This window comes from Tursiops truncatus, chromosome 5 (assembly GCF_011762595.2).
Source record: "Tursiops truncatus isolate mTurTru1 chromosome 5, mTurTru1.mat.Y, whole genome shotgun sequence".
Lineage (NCBI taxonomy): Eukaryota > Metazoa > Chordata > Mammalia > Artiodactyla > Delphinidae > Tursiops > Tursiops truncatus.
Genome location: NC_047038.1, coordinates 5718808 through 5734248, shown reverse-complemented (window position 1 = coordinate 5734248; position 15441 = coordinate 5718808). Strand labels below are relative to the sequence as shown.

The following is a 15441-nucleotide window of genomic DNA, read 5'->3' as shown; positions in this document are numbered from 1 at the left end:
AGTATTGATATTACCCACCCAGAAAAAAATATTAATAATTACTAGATGTGAAATCATAGAGGGTTTTTTTAAACATGTACAAATCTCTTTTCTTAAAATAAATTTATTTCACTTACTTATTTTTGGCTGCGTTGGGTCTTCGTTGCTGCGCACGCTTTCTCTAGTTGCGGCGAGCAGGGGCTGCTCTTCATTGCAGTGCAGGGGCTTCTCATTGCGGTGGCTTCTCTTGTTGTGGAGCACGGGCTCTAGGGTGCGCGGGCTCAGTAGTTGTGGTGCACGGGCTTAGTTGCTCCACGGCATGTGGGATCTTCCCGGACCAGGGCTCGAACCCATGTCCCCTGCATTGGCAGGTGGATTCTTAACCACTGCGCCACCAGGGAAGTCCCCATAGAGGGTTTTTACTATATTTGTGTTTCAGAAAGAACATTCTGGGGAAACATGTGAAGGCTGAATTATAGAGAGACAAGAAACGAGACTTTTGTTAAGAGGTGGGAAATAAGAAGACTGAATTAGGACAGGTGAAAAAAGAAAAGAGAAGTTGCTAGATATTTCAGAGCAGAGGACAGATGGATGTAGGCCATGAGGAAGAAGAATGTCTAGAGTGTTTGCTAAATCCGCCACCACTTTCAGTTTTTAGTACAGGAAATCGTTGTGAAGTGGGATACTTCAACAAATTCACATAATGAGTGACAGATAAATCCAATCATTAAAACCAAAGCCTTCAATTTAATGGAATGGACACTGCTAAAAAAAAGAACACAAAACAAACAAAAAACAACCAAAAACACAACGTGGTTTTTATTAGGTAAACTATCAAATGTTTATTTAACTTCCATGTCAAATGTTTTCTACTAAAAATATGTACAAAAATATATATACAAAGGTTGAAGCAACTAGAAGCATGACAGGTATACATATACATAAATACAACTGAAATTAAATTCAATGCAACATTGAGTGACGTCATATTGCACCAAAATCTATTCCATACAAAAACACGTGCAGAGTTTCCATCAGATGAAATCACACTTATTTCATAGCATCTTACCACTCACACAAATAGCCCGTAAACACCATCTGGCAGTGTGACGGCTGTACCAGAACCCTCCCTGGAGGGAAATCATTAAGCTGTAGAAAAACCCATTTTATGTCACATATCACATGCTGGTATAGGCATCAGTGCCACAGAACCCTAAGAAACAGCACAGTCCACAGATGAAAGTCCCTTGGCACCATTTATATTTTCATAGTTAATTATCTTAGTACTTCTAAGATGGTTGGAATGTAGATACAGAAAAGAAATGTTGCTCTTTAAGAATTTAGCAATAGAAGATATTGTGCAAAATTTGTATAAAATAGCACAATCCCATTTACTGAGTTGCATTATCACGATGCTAAGATGAAGAGACCCCACCACAGATGAGGACCGTGTAGGATGTCAGGCCTCCCTCTCCCTCAGCTGAACTTCTTGTTCCTGTATTTTAGAGCAGCCCCGCAAGCGCACCCGCCCCTACTCACAATGAATGGTCCAAGGTCATGATGAACCCATTCCAGATCCAAGTTAATGGATATAGCTGGTCTATAAATGACAATCTAAGCACAGATCAGAGACAGCTGCCAGAACAGCCCTTCAGGATAACCGGACTGCTTTCCCACTGGGTAAATTGATTGCATTGGCACGTATTACTGAAGCTTACCATAGACTGTGAAAAGCACTGAAATACATTCATGTATAGTACCTAGTAATATGTTAATGAACATTACAATACATACGGATTTTTCTGCCCCTTGATAGTTGAAAAAGAAATTATTGCTACCAGGTCAAATTTTAGCACAGAGCTCGCTAAACCCATGTTAATAAAGTCAATACAGATATACAGACAATAAAACAACGTCAAAGATTCATCCTGAGATGAATTCTGAGTCAATAACTGAAAACCGTGTCTATCAGTACATCACTACCATCTAATCTGCTCTCTGATAAGTAAAAACCAAGCTCTCTGAAACCCAGAGTCAAATCTTTGTCAGAAAATTAGGACAAATTAAGTTCTCGAAGCATTCAGTACAAGAAGCCATTTGTCTTGCCTCTCTGTGACTTGCACTTATTATAAAACTGCAGGTAGTCAACATTTAGCATCAGTGAAACAATTCTATCAATACACGTTTGTTCACCAGTTTGGCGTCAGGAGAAGACACTGCATTACATGGTAATAAGCAATTTTTGTTTGTTTTTTTTTTTAAAACACATCTGATGCTTATGTTCGCAAAGTTCCCCAAATGCTGAAAGGTACCCCTGAAAATTCATTACTATTGTGCTGCAATCCATCTACAAAAAGACAGAAATTTGGGGCAAATGTCTGTGTCCACAGTAAGCAAGAGTAAGGTGATATGCCACTCTCTGAACACAGATGGATACTGTCAAAAGATGAACCCTGTTTTCAAGATACTAAGTATCAACAGTTAAGTTCTAGATTTAAAGCAGTAGTAACAACATTCACAAGGAAAAACCAAAAGGAAAAAATTTCTCCAAAAAGAGGATCAAAATAATCCCAGACTTAAAAAAAAGAAAAAAAAAAAAAAAAAAAGAATCCCAGACTACTTAAAATCTTTGCAGGGGGCTTGTGTGCTAACCATAGTTATATGTACTGTTTTTGCTTCCAGAGCAATTTAAAAGTGCCCCGTGGTAGTGTCTGAAGTAATTAGCATACACAGTAGTTTAACGTAGATCATTTCTATTCTGTTATAAGCGTACGCTCATTTGAAATAATCTGTGTTTTACTTCTCCAAAGTATTTTTACTTTATATTCCATTAGTCAGGAAGTGGAAATTTGGAATGAAGGAGAAATGCTAGGGAAAAAAAGAATTCAGACATGCTTTAAAATAAGACAGCTCAAACCTCAAACCAGGGAACCACATTGCATCGCCTCCTGGTGCGCTCTGAATGTGCTTCAGAGCGTGCGCAGAAGAATATTAATCAGTAGGAATAAGTGGGCTCTAACTTCACAATCCTCAGTTCAGTCAGGCCAATCACAACCCAACCGGTTATACAGCTGTAACAACCAAAGGCCTAATCTGTCTTCCCACAAGACGCTGTACAAAATACCCTGGTGCACAAAGGACTCAAAATACGTCACTGTCACTGCTGCAAAAGAGATAACTGTGCATGTCTTTTTTTTTTTTTTTTTTTTCCTCTCCAGTTTTCAACATGGCCTTTAGAGGCTTCCACAAGAGGTAATAAGGATTCGGGAGGCAAGTCTTCTAACCAAGAAATTAATTCATTTGAAAGTCATACTTTTAAAAATAAAATCAGTAGTGTACATGTTGAGGGAAAAAAGTATGCTCACTTTCAAAACAGTGCGTCCATCTGTACGGCTGCTAGACACCTAAATGCTCCACAGTTTCTTGAGAGATTATCTATAAAACTGTTAAGGCACTTATTGATACTATAAAGGTACCCTTGATCCAAGTAGCCAAAATGCACACGTGTAACAGATAACTGTCTGGAGACTGTAACCATCTTCCACTGACATTTTAAAGCCAACGGTAAGAGAGAGAAGGGGGCAGGGACACACACAAGGGCATAACCGGAGTGGTAGTTTCAGGCTAAGAATATCAAGTAATTGTATAAAATGAAGACTCACTCCTATCTTGAAAAATATCATGTCAAAAAAATAAAACATACAGGGAACCATGTGATTAACTCGAAGGAAACAGAGAACCGGTTCAGAAAGATCAAGTTATTATCCTGACAAGATTGTAGGGACGGGCAATTATCTCACAACATATGGAAAACTGGTGAACTTTCTGTGAGACCATGATGTATGCCTCTGTGAATTTGTTATCAGACCTAAAAATAGACCAAGCATTTATTTTTAGACTCCAACTGATTTGAAAAATGCGACAAAAAGAAGGATTAACTCCCAAAACTGGCTATTAAAATATCTTTTTAAGTACAGTACTAATAATACCTAGAGGTTACACTTTTAGGTATTATATATATTGAGATAAATTAAAAATACTGTTTATGGGAAAATTAACCTAAAATACATTTATAGGTAATAATTCTTTTACCTATATATATAAATAATGTAAACAGAAGCTGCTAAGATGACTCTATCTACTCTAATTTATATCCACCATGAGCTTCTTGTCAGTCACACAACGCCATGCTTTAATTCCTGACTTCGAATGGTTACGGAAAATGTAGCTCTGTAAACATTATCAGCACCAACATACAGCACATCACGTAGGGTGAAATGAAACAAGGTTTTATTTAACTAAAATCAAATTTCTTGACTCCTCTGCATTCAAATTTCAAATCTCTCTCTATTTCTTTCCAAACTAAGAAAAAGAGATACAATTAAAATCCCATTCATTGTTCTTCTATCATTCAGAATTGACACATAAAATATGTCCAAAGTGAAACTCTCTCCTTATATACCACATATAATATGTACTATGAGAAAGCCACTTAGTTATATAGAGATATTTCAATTAACTCACAACTTTACTACTTAAAAATATATCCTACAAATACCCCACGCTTATTTCTAATAGATAAAGTAATGGGAGTACTTTGACCTTTCTCACAGGGACAGATGCAGATTTTTTTAGGGCCAGAAGTATATATAATTTTGCTAACGTTCAAGAAACGTAATACAAAATTCCTAATGAAAAATTAGGTACAGGACCTAGGAAAGGGCATGTCTAAGTAAGGGGCACTGAAGCTTACATTTCATTAGCTTTCAGGGGATTCACAAGGGCATAATCAAAGTCCCTGTGTACAGCAGACAGTTAATTTTTAATATTTCTCTGATTATATTGCATAATAAGTTAGATCAAAATATCGTTCCCTCCAATCACATACTACCTTTCATTTCCTGCTACTCTGACCTTTAGTTTTCCATCTTTTCATAACCCACTCCTCAATTATAAGAAATCAGCTATAGGTCAAAGATGCTCCCTTTCTCAGTTAGCATTACATTCATCTCAAATAGAGATAATAAGTTTCCTGAAGACTGATTCAGTTCAACATAGAATTCTATTGAGTTATGTAATTATACTCATGTTAACCATCTGATGATATATCAAATAGCAACTGGGGAAACAACTGTACCAGACACATAAAACAATGTAGAAACTTGTTTCAACTTGGATATCTTAGTGTTAGAGAAACTGCCGTGAATTGGAAATGTAATTTAATAATCTGTCCTATTTTTGTGCCAGCAGAGGCAGGGGAGATACGGTATAAGCACGTATGCAAATGTGTGCATACACACATCTAACGTTTATGTTTGGCGCTGGAGTCAGCCATCTTTTCTAGGGCAAATCTTTAATCTCCTAAAGAAAGATAAGAAGAGGGTCTACTCCTAGCTGACCAAGACACCAGTTATAATAGTCAGTTTTCTTCATTCAATCTTAGAAAAATCTCAGAAAACTAGTCTAATATTTTTTAAAAGGGGTCAAAAACGTTTACTGAAATATTCATAATTATTAAGGAGAATCACTCCATTTCTCCTAGCAAATTGTTTTAGCTTTGGAGGTCTTTACTAGATCTACTAAATTCATATTTAAATACTTGAGAATCTATGCACCAAAAGAGCGGAACATTTGAAAATAGTGTATTAGCCGTCGTAAACTATATTGGCTACTTTTACTTTTTTGTGTTACAATAAACTGATAAAATGTATTTAAACATTTGAATATGCACACTGGTACAAATGTATCACATCTAACAGTTCGATATATGAGAAAAATATATATGAGAAAAAATTTTCCTAAATATATGAGAAAAAATTACTTAGCATAAAAAAATATATACATATAAAAGTGTGTAAGAGAGTTTTCAAACTAGAATCTGCTTGACATAATACCATTCCAAATAAATGTTACGACTATTGAATGATTACAGAAGCCCTGTATCTTGTCATGATGTATCCTAAGGATAAGTAGAAATACAACTTAATCCTCATCGCTTTAAAAAAAAATTACTGGGCTTCCCTGGTGGCGCAGTGGTTGAGAGTCCGCCTGCCGGCGCAGGGGACGTGGGTTCGCGCCCCGGTCCGGGAAGATCCCACATGCCGTGGAGCGGCTGGGCCCGTGAGCCATGGCCGCTGAGCCTGCGCGTCCGGAGCCTGTGCTCCGCAACGGGAGAGGCCGCAACAGTGAGAGGCCCACGTACCGCAAAAAAAAAAAAAAAAAATTACTGACTGACTTTCCATCTGGTTAAAATGGTACTACAATGGCATTAGAAATTTAACAATGCAAAAATCATTTTTTAAAATGATGAAAATAATAATGAATATGTAATCTAGTTAGCTTGTATAATGACATAAAGAGAAATTAGAACTAAAACTAAAATAACTAAAATCAGGAGACCTATCTCCCACATTAACCTCAGGAATTAATCAGTAACTATACAAACTTCTCCATGAGACTTTACCATTTTTTTTTTCATTAGGGGAAAAAAACAATTCCAGGAGAGTTTGCTGGTTTAGATTACATGGGCCTAGACTGTAAACAAGAATATAAAGCAAATCTGTTTTCACCGATAGCAACAATTTAGTGGGGACAGATGTAGACAAATGGATATAAGCTGTACAGACTACAGATCAAATTCTGAAAATCCATGGTAAGAGAAAAAGGAAGGAATTTTTATAAATTCACTTAAAGACCCAAACACTACGTTTGGCTGACAAAATTTCAATCTCAGATAGATATTAAATTGAAATTTAATTGAATGAAATTTAATTAACTGAATTAAATTTTGAAATTGAAATTAACGAATTGAAAATTAATTAATTGAAATTGCCTCAAATTATCATCATTTCTACTTTGATCAACTGTCTATGAACTCTATATATCTGCTCTTAATGATTTGAATCAGTGTAATTCTTCCAAAAATTCTTCTTTTCAAATGGACAAAAATTACAGAATGAAAAAATTCTGGCCATGACTATTTACTCTGAGACTTAAGTAAATAATGGTTAACAAATTTCATCATTATATTATTCTTATTTGAAAATTCCACAGTATTTTCTAAACCCAGCATAGTAAATACCTGTCTGAATATATACATTTCATGTACAGTTTCTTTCAGTGAATTTATCAGTTATCTCTTTTACTTTGTCAGGAAATTAAAGCCTAGAGAGAGAAATGGAAACATTCTTAGAAACATCAGTTGTAAATCTTATTTAGCAGTGACATTTCTTCCTTAATTTTTATGTAAATATAAGTCTTTTCCTAATTGATCTGGACAGTTTTGTCCAAAGAGATATTTTAACAATATAAAATGTACAAAGAAAACGTAAAACTGTCAAAATTCATCACCAAATTCATCAATTTTCACCAATTCATCAAAATTCATTACATTAATTCATGTAAAAACAGCTATGAGATTTTTAAAAAATGTTCAGAAACACTAACAATGTATGTAGAACTATAGAGTTGGGCATAGTATTTTGGGCATTTTCTTTCTTGGTGATTTCCGTCTCCTGTTGATATTATAACTTGAAGATTTAAAAATGCACATATTTAGATGTATTTATCAAAGAGTAAATTATTAGTGAAACACATGATCATGCTTAAGAGGATTTAATACCAAACTGACTTTTGTTTTGCTCTAGGACAGGCGTTACATCCTTTCCTGATCAATTAGGCTGCCATGAAAACAAATGGCACGTAACTACGGAGCTTCCTGATAATGAGTGAAAAAAATCCTAACATAATAAATTCTCAAGCATTTTTTTTACTTAAACATAATTCCTGGATTTGCCTCATAAACAATAGCCCCTAGAAACTCTTCTTTAATGTATTCATCACAATTAGGCATACCCCTAAGCTTTTTTTCTTTTTCAAAATGCTCTGGGTATAATCCATTAAAACATGTATGATATCTAAGTTGATATCTGTGGGAAGCAATGCAATGCCAATGTAAAATAAATTTCTTTCTTTCCTCTGTCCATAATGATGACATACACTTTTTTGTTTTCCCCAGAAGAGTAGAAAACAATTTTCACAGTACAGTTATCTATAGTATATAAAAATTGTTTTTACAAAACCCATATTAAAGAAAACATCTCAGTTTTCAGTCTGAAGGTTCTTAGCCATAAGATATGTTATAGAGAAAGACCACTAAAGTAATTTCCATTCTGTAGTCGTTTTTCCTAACCTCAACAGGTAGGTATCAGGGACTCAATGATCATGTGAACTTATGGTATAATTGCGTATCAGCGTTCTATAACCACATGGAGTAATAACTAAATTTCTTAGAAGATCCATTTTTTGTTTCAGCCCTTTGGGCAGAAACAAAGCCAAGGATGAATTGCCAAGACTTCAAATGCATTAATTTATAATTTATGACAATCTTCTTCTGGTACGACTTCCAGTATTATTTGTAATGTTCTGGTTGTAATGTCTACAAAGAAATAAAGAAGAGAAATTTAAAATGCACAGAAATCAGAAATGCATAAAAACAGCAAAATGCAAATTATTGGGGATTGAATATTGAAAACTCACAACCGCCTATCTCTTTCAAGAATTACTTATTTCATTAGAATCCTATCATGCTCAATTAATTTATTAGTCACCTCTGTAACTTCCCATGATGGCTTCTCAGCAAGAATATATTAATACCGGGGCTTCCCTGGTGGTGCAGTGGTTAAGAATCCGCCTGCCAATGCAGGGGACACGCGTTCGAGCCCTGGTCCGAGAAGATCCCACATGCTGCGAAGCAACTAAGCCTGTGTGCCACAACTACTGAGCCTGCCCTCTAGAGCCCACGAGCCACAGCTACTGAGCCCACGTACAACAACTACTAAAGCCTGCGTGCCTAGAGCCCGTGCTCTGCAACAAGAGAAGCCACAGCAATGAGAAGCCCGCGCACCGCAACGAAGAGCAGCCCCCGCTCACCACAACTAGAGAAAGTCTGCATGCAACAATGAAGACTCAATGCAGCCAAAAATAAAAAAATAAAATTTACTAAAAAAAATACATTAGTATTTTGCGTTCAGATAAGGACTTTTATTCCCAAACCAGGAGGCTGAAAATATTTTGAGACAATAGGACCAAGATATAAATAAATGTTCAAAAATATACTTCATATTGAGTCTAAATTGGTTTGTTGTTTTTGCACCTATGAGAGTACATCCAACTCCTCAGCAAAATCAGAAGAATCAGAATATAATTTCCAGTCTCAAACTTGTAGTGTATTATTGAGCAAAACATTTTATCTCCTAGGGCCTCATTTGCCTCCTCTATAGAATGGGGGGGACTTGGGAGTGATGTCAGCAAGACGGAGGGCCGGGAGGTCCCCCACCCCCCAAAACAAGCAAACAGAAAAGAAAACCAAGAACAATAAACAGTTACAGATGGAAGAAAACAGCTCAGGGAAAGCTCTAGACAACAAAGAAGCAGCAGCAAAACACCTGGCAGAGCTCAAAAATCAAGGATGGCCACGGACAAAAGCAAAGGAAGCATTTTGTCCCCATCACCCCATCCCCCAGTCGGGAGCTGCTGGGCACCAGGAGGAATCCTCTCAGGAAGGTCACCACATGGGGAGAAGGAGAGCAGAAGGACCACAGCAAGCCTCGCCACTGTGGATGTCTGCAGCTTTGGGTACAAGAGTCTCTCAGTCTTCAGCGACGCTGACCCTAGCTGGTGGAGCAGCCTGTAGGACCCCCCTCTTCTGGATCTGCTCCCAGAGGCTGGAGGTGCTGCTGAGGTGAGACCTGCCCTCAGGGGTCCCAGTTGTTGCTCTGCCCGCCTCTCACACATTGGGTGCCACAGCACATCTCCACAGAGGACACCAGAGCTGCCATGGCTCTTTGCCCACCCCAGCCCCAGGTTGGGGCCTTGCTCCACCATTACCGAGGCAATCTCCCTGACCTGAGCCGTGCCTCCTGGGTCCCAAGTCGTGCTTTGGCTGCCCGAATTGGCTGTTGCCCTGTGCCTCACCCCCCCGCCCCATCCCAGGTCAAGACTTTGAAGTGTCATTGCTGAGGTGAGTTCTTACTGCCTCCCAGGTCCCAGGTCCTGGCTCTGACTCATCATTGCTAAGGGCAAAGCCACTATCCTGAGTCCCACCCCCATGGCAGGTCTGGTCAAGGCTGAGACCCTCCATTGCTGGGACTGGGCTGCCTCTACCCTGAGCTCCGCCTCCATCCCAGATCGAGGCTCTTGAGCCATCTTTGCCAGCGGTGCCACCACTGCCCTGAGCCCCGCCCCTCAGATTCCAGGTCAGGACTCTGACCCACGGAGGCTGGGACCAGGCTACCACCGCCCTGAACTTCACCCCCCATCCCAGGTGGCGGCTCTGAACTGTCATTGCCAAGGGCTTGCTGCCACTACCCTGTGCCCAGTTCCCTGAGTCCCAACACACGGCTTTAACAACTACCGGAGTCGTACTATTGCTATCCTGTGAGCGCTCCCAGCGGGCGGTGGGAGGGGTGGGGGCAGAGGTCAGACTTTGACCTACCATTCCCAGGCTGGGCTACCACTGCACTCTTGGGCCTTTTCTGCCCAAGCCACCACCGCACCTTGTCATCCCAGGGCCCCCGTCACTGCCATATTCCCTTTCACCAGCACAAGTCACAGTAGTGAGCCCTTGAGACCCCAGTACCAGTTCCATAGGATATCTGCACATGTCCATGCCCTAGACACAGTGTGGCTGTGCTCCAGGACCCTGGCACTGTGGTAGTTCCACGAGTGCCTGATCCCCGGACCTCAGTTCCAATGCTGCTCTGAGAACTCTGGGTGTCAGCACATCAGAACAGGCACCAGGAGGGGTGTCCTCAGAGGCTCCTTCCAAGAGCAAAAAAGTAGAGGAGCGCGGGAAGATGTCAGCAGCCTTAGCCTCTGAAGATACCAATAGCCCTACCTGCCACCTATGGGTCCTCTGCAGCCTTAGCCATATAAGAACCCCACAGTCTGGCCAATTTCAGCCTCAACCAGTGGAGTGGCATAGAGACTACATCGCTGTGCCTTCTCGGGAACCAAAGACACTGCATCCCAGTCAGCAGGTGCGCTAACAGCCACCTCCAGGTGAAAGTCTTTCCCTACTGAAGCCAGTCTGAAAAGACTGGAAGAGGTGACATCATTCTCAAATGCACAGATATCAACACAAACCCATCAGAAACATGAAAAAGCAAGGAAACATGACATCACCAAAGGAATGCAATACCACTCCACTAACTGCCCCTAAGGAAATAAAGATCTGTGACTAATCTGAGAAAGAATTCAAAATAATGATTTGAAGGAAGCTGAGTGATATGTGAGAGAACACAGACAGATCAATGAACTCTGGAATAGTATATGAACAAAATGAGAAATTCAACAAAGAAATAGGACCCGTTAAAAAAAAATCAGAAAATTTGGAGAAGAATACAATGAATGAAATGAAAAATGTAATAGCTTTGACGCGTAGCCTCAATCAGGCACAAGAAAGAATCCTGGAGCTTCAAGACAGACCTCTTGATATTTTCCACTCAGAGGAGAATAAAGAAATTAGAATAAAAAAGAAGAAAGCCTGCATGAACTGTGGAACATGATCAAAAGAAAAATTATCCATATTATGGGAGTCCCAGAAGGAGAAGAGAAGGAGAAAGAGACATAAAACTTATTTAAACATATAATGGCCGAAAATTTTCAAATCTGGGGAGAGATACAGCCATCAAGGTACAAGAAGCTCAAAGATCTCCAAACCGATTCAACCCAAAGAGGTCTTCACTGAGACATTCACTTCACTGAGACATTATAGTCAAGCTCTCAAAAATCAAAGACAAAAAGGGAATCTTGAAAGCAGCAAGACATAAAAGAATCATCACATATGAGGGAATCTTGATAAGCCTATCGGCAAACGTCTCAGCAGAAATCTTACAGACCAGGAGAGAATGGGATGATTTATTCAAAACGCTCAGAGGAAAAAAAACTACCACCAAGAATACTTCACCCAGAAAAGCTGTCCTATAGAAAGGAAGGAGAGAGAAAGACTTTCCCAGGTCGACAACAGCTAAAGGAATTTGTAGTCATTAGACCTGCCCTGCAAGAAACGCTAAAAGGAGTTCTTTAAGCTGAAACCAAAATATGCTAATCAGTAGCATGAAAAGATATGAAAGTATGAAGAAGAGGGAACACTTCCAAACTCATTTTATGAGGCCAGCATTACCCTGATACTAAGTCCAGACAAAGACACTATAAGAAAAGAATATTACTGACCAATAGCCCTGATGAATACAGATGCAAAAATTCTCAACAAAATTTTAGCCACCCAAATTCAACAACACGTTAAACGGATCACTCACCATGATCAAGTGGGTTTTATCTCTGGAACGCAAGGATGCATTCAACATAGTACTAAGCCAGAGCAATTAGGCAGAAAAATAAGTAAAATGTATCCATATCAAAAAGGAAGGGCTTCCCTGGTGGCGCAGTGGTAGAGAGTCTGCCTGCCGATGCAGGGGACACGGGTTCGCGCCCCGGTCTGGGAAGATCCCACATGCCGCGGAGCGGCTGGGCCCGTGGGCCATGGCCGCTGAGCCTGCGCGTCCGGAGCCTGTGCTCCGCAACGGGAGAGGCCACAGCAGTGAGAGGCCCGCGTACCGCAAAAAAAGAAAAAAAAAAGGAAGAAGTAAAATGATCTCTGTTCACAGATGACATGATCTTATATAGAAAATCCCAAAGACCCCTAAAAAACTGTTAGAAATAATAAAAAAAATTCAGTAAAATTGCAGGATACAAAATTGACACACAGAAATCAGTTGTATTACTATATATTAACAATGAATTATCTGAAAAAGAAATTAGAAAGCAATCTCATTGACAATAGCATCAAACAAATTAAAATACCTAGGAATAAATTTAACCAAGGAGGTGAAAGACCTATACACTAAAAGCTATAAGACTTTCAGGAAAGAAACTGAAGAAGACACAAACAAATGGAAAGATACCTCATGTTCCTAGACTGAAAGAAGTAATATTGTGAAAATGTTCATATGACCCAAAGTGATCTACAGATTCAATGCAATCCTGATCACAATTCCACTGACATTTTTCACAGAAATAGAAACAAACTATTCTAAAATTTATTTAGAGCCACAAAGTAATCCTAAGAGAGAAGGACGGAGCTGGAGGTACTGTAATACCTGATTTCAAGCTATATTATAAAGTTATAGCAATCAAAACATTATGCGGACTTCCCTGGCGGTCCAGTGGTAAAGAATCCACCTTACGATGCAGGGGACGTGGGTTCGATCTCTGGTCAGGGAACTAAGATCCCACGTGCAGTGGGGCAACTAAGCCCACACGCCCCCAACTACTGAGCTCGCGCGCCTCAAGGAGAGAGCCCGAGTGCTGCAAACTACAGAGCCCATGCGCTCTGGAGTCTGCGTGCCACAACTAGAGAAGAGAAAACCTGTACGCCACAACTAGAGAGAAGCCTGTGCACAACAATGAAGAGACTGCGTGTCGCAACTAAGACCCAATGCAGCCAAAAATAAATAAATAAATCTTAAAAAAAAAACAGTACGGTATTATCATAAAAACAGGCATACAGATCAGTGGAACAGAATGGAGAGCACAGAGGTAAACTCCCACATATATGGTCAACTAATTTTTGACAAGGGTGTCGAGAACACACCATAGAGAAAGGACAGTTTCCTCCATAAATGGTATCTGGGACAACTAGATATCCATATGCAAAAGAATGAAACTGAACCCCTACCTCATGCCAATCACAAAAATTAACTTGAAACGGATCAAAGATTTAAATGCAAGATCTGAAACTATAAAACTCCTAGAAGAAAACATAGGGGAAAAGATCCTTGATATTGGTCTAGGCAATGATTTCTTGGATAAGCCACCAGAAGCACAGGCAACAGAAACTAAAATAAATAAGTGTAATTGCATTAAACTAAGGAGCTTCTGCATAGCAAAGGTAACAATCAATAAAATGAAAAGACAACCTACAGAATGGGAGAAAACATTTGCAAACTATACATCTGATAAGGGACTACTCTCCAAAATATAAAAAGAACTCACAACTCGATAGCAAAAAAGAAAATAATCCAATTTAAAAATTGGCAAAGGACCTGAATAGATATTTTTCCAAAGAAGGTATACAAATGGCCAAGAGGTATTATGCAAAGGTGTTCAACATCACTAATCATCATGGAAATGAAAATCAAAATCACAATATCACCTTCACCTTAGCAAAAGGATGGCTTTTATCAAAAAGACAAGAGATAACAAATGGTGAGGATGTAGAGGAAAAGGAACCCTTATACACTGTTAACGGGAATGTAAATCAGTATAGCCAGTGTGCAAAACAGTATGGCGGTTCCTCAAAAAATTGAAAATTGAACTATGGTAGGTATGATCCAGCAATTCCGCTCCTGGGTATGTACTCAAAGGAATTCAAATCAGTATCTCAAAGGGATGTCTGTACACCCATGTTCACTGCAGCATTATTCACAGTAGCCAAGATAAGGAAATAACTTAAGTGTCCATCAACAGATGAATGGATAAAGAAGATGTGGTATATATATCACAACTGCAATATTATTCAGCCATGAGAAAAAAGGAAATCCTGCATTTGCAACAACATGGGTGGACTTGTAAGACATATGCTAAGTGACATAAGTTAGACAGATAAAGACAATACTGTATGATGTCACTTATATGTGGAATCTTAAAAAACTGAACTTGTGAAAGCAGAGAGTGCTTACCATGGGCTGGAGGGGTGGGGAAATTAAAGAGATGTTGTTTAAGGGTACAAACGTACAACTAGTAAATATATAAGTTCTGGAGATTATAGTCAACAATACTGTATTATAAAAGTTGTCAAGAGACTATAACTTAACTGTTCTCAAGGACAACAAATGATAAAAGATGTTTACCATGATAAAGACATTGTCAAGGTGCCAGCTAACGCTACTGTGTTTTATCTAATGCAATATATAAATATATCAAAATCAACACTTCCTACACCTTAAACTTCCACGATGTTATAGGTCCGTTTTTTCTTAATTTAAAAATTAATTAATAAATAAAGAAGAATGAGGGTCTTGGACTAGATCAGTGGTTCTCAAAGTATAATCCCCAGGCCAGCAACATTAGAATCATCTGAGATATCAGAAATACAACTCTGAAGCCTCATCCTAGACCTACTGAATCAGAAACTGAAGGTAGGGCCCATAAATCTGTGATTCTGATAGACACTAAAGTGCAGGGGTCACTGGGCTAGCTGATTTCTACAGTCATTTTATCTCGACAGTCTTAGAACCCTGTGACTCCACTTTCCTGAGATATTAGCTCTTGTCCACCTCTTATCTCTGTAATTGGTCTCCACAAAACCTCTTCAAACTGTTACTGGTCCTGAAGCCCCTGGTGCCTATTGTCTTGATGGTTTTCAGAGCCACATCGTCTCTCATCCAGACAGGCCATCTT

General features: G+C 39.1%; 1 protein-coding gene across 4 annotated transcripts in view; it reads right to left on the bottom strand.

Annotated features, from left to right (window-relative positions):
* Window positions 1–773: 773 nt before the first annotated feature.
* SLC7A11 (solute carrier family 7 member 11) overlaps window positions 774–15441 on the bottom strand; it is a 103864-nt gene continuing 89196 nt past the window's right edge. For all 4 annotated transcript variants that reach the window (XM_073804832.1, XM_073804831.1, XM_073804830.1 and 1 more), the window contains one exon: window positions 774–8416. In XM_073804832.1, coding sequence (XP_073660933.1) covers window positions 8349–8416 — 68 coding nt within the window. In that variant the 3' untranslated portion in view covers window positions 774–8348. The remainder of the gene's footprint in view (window positions 8417–15441) is intronic.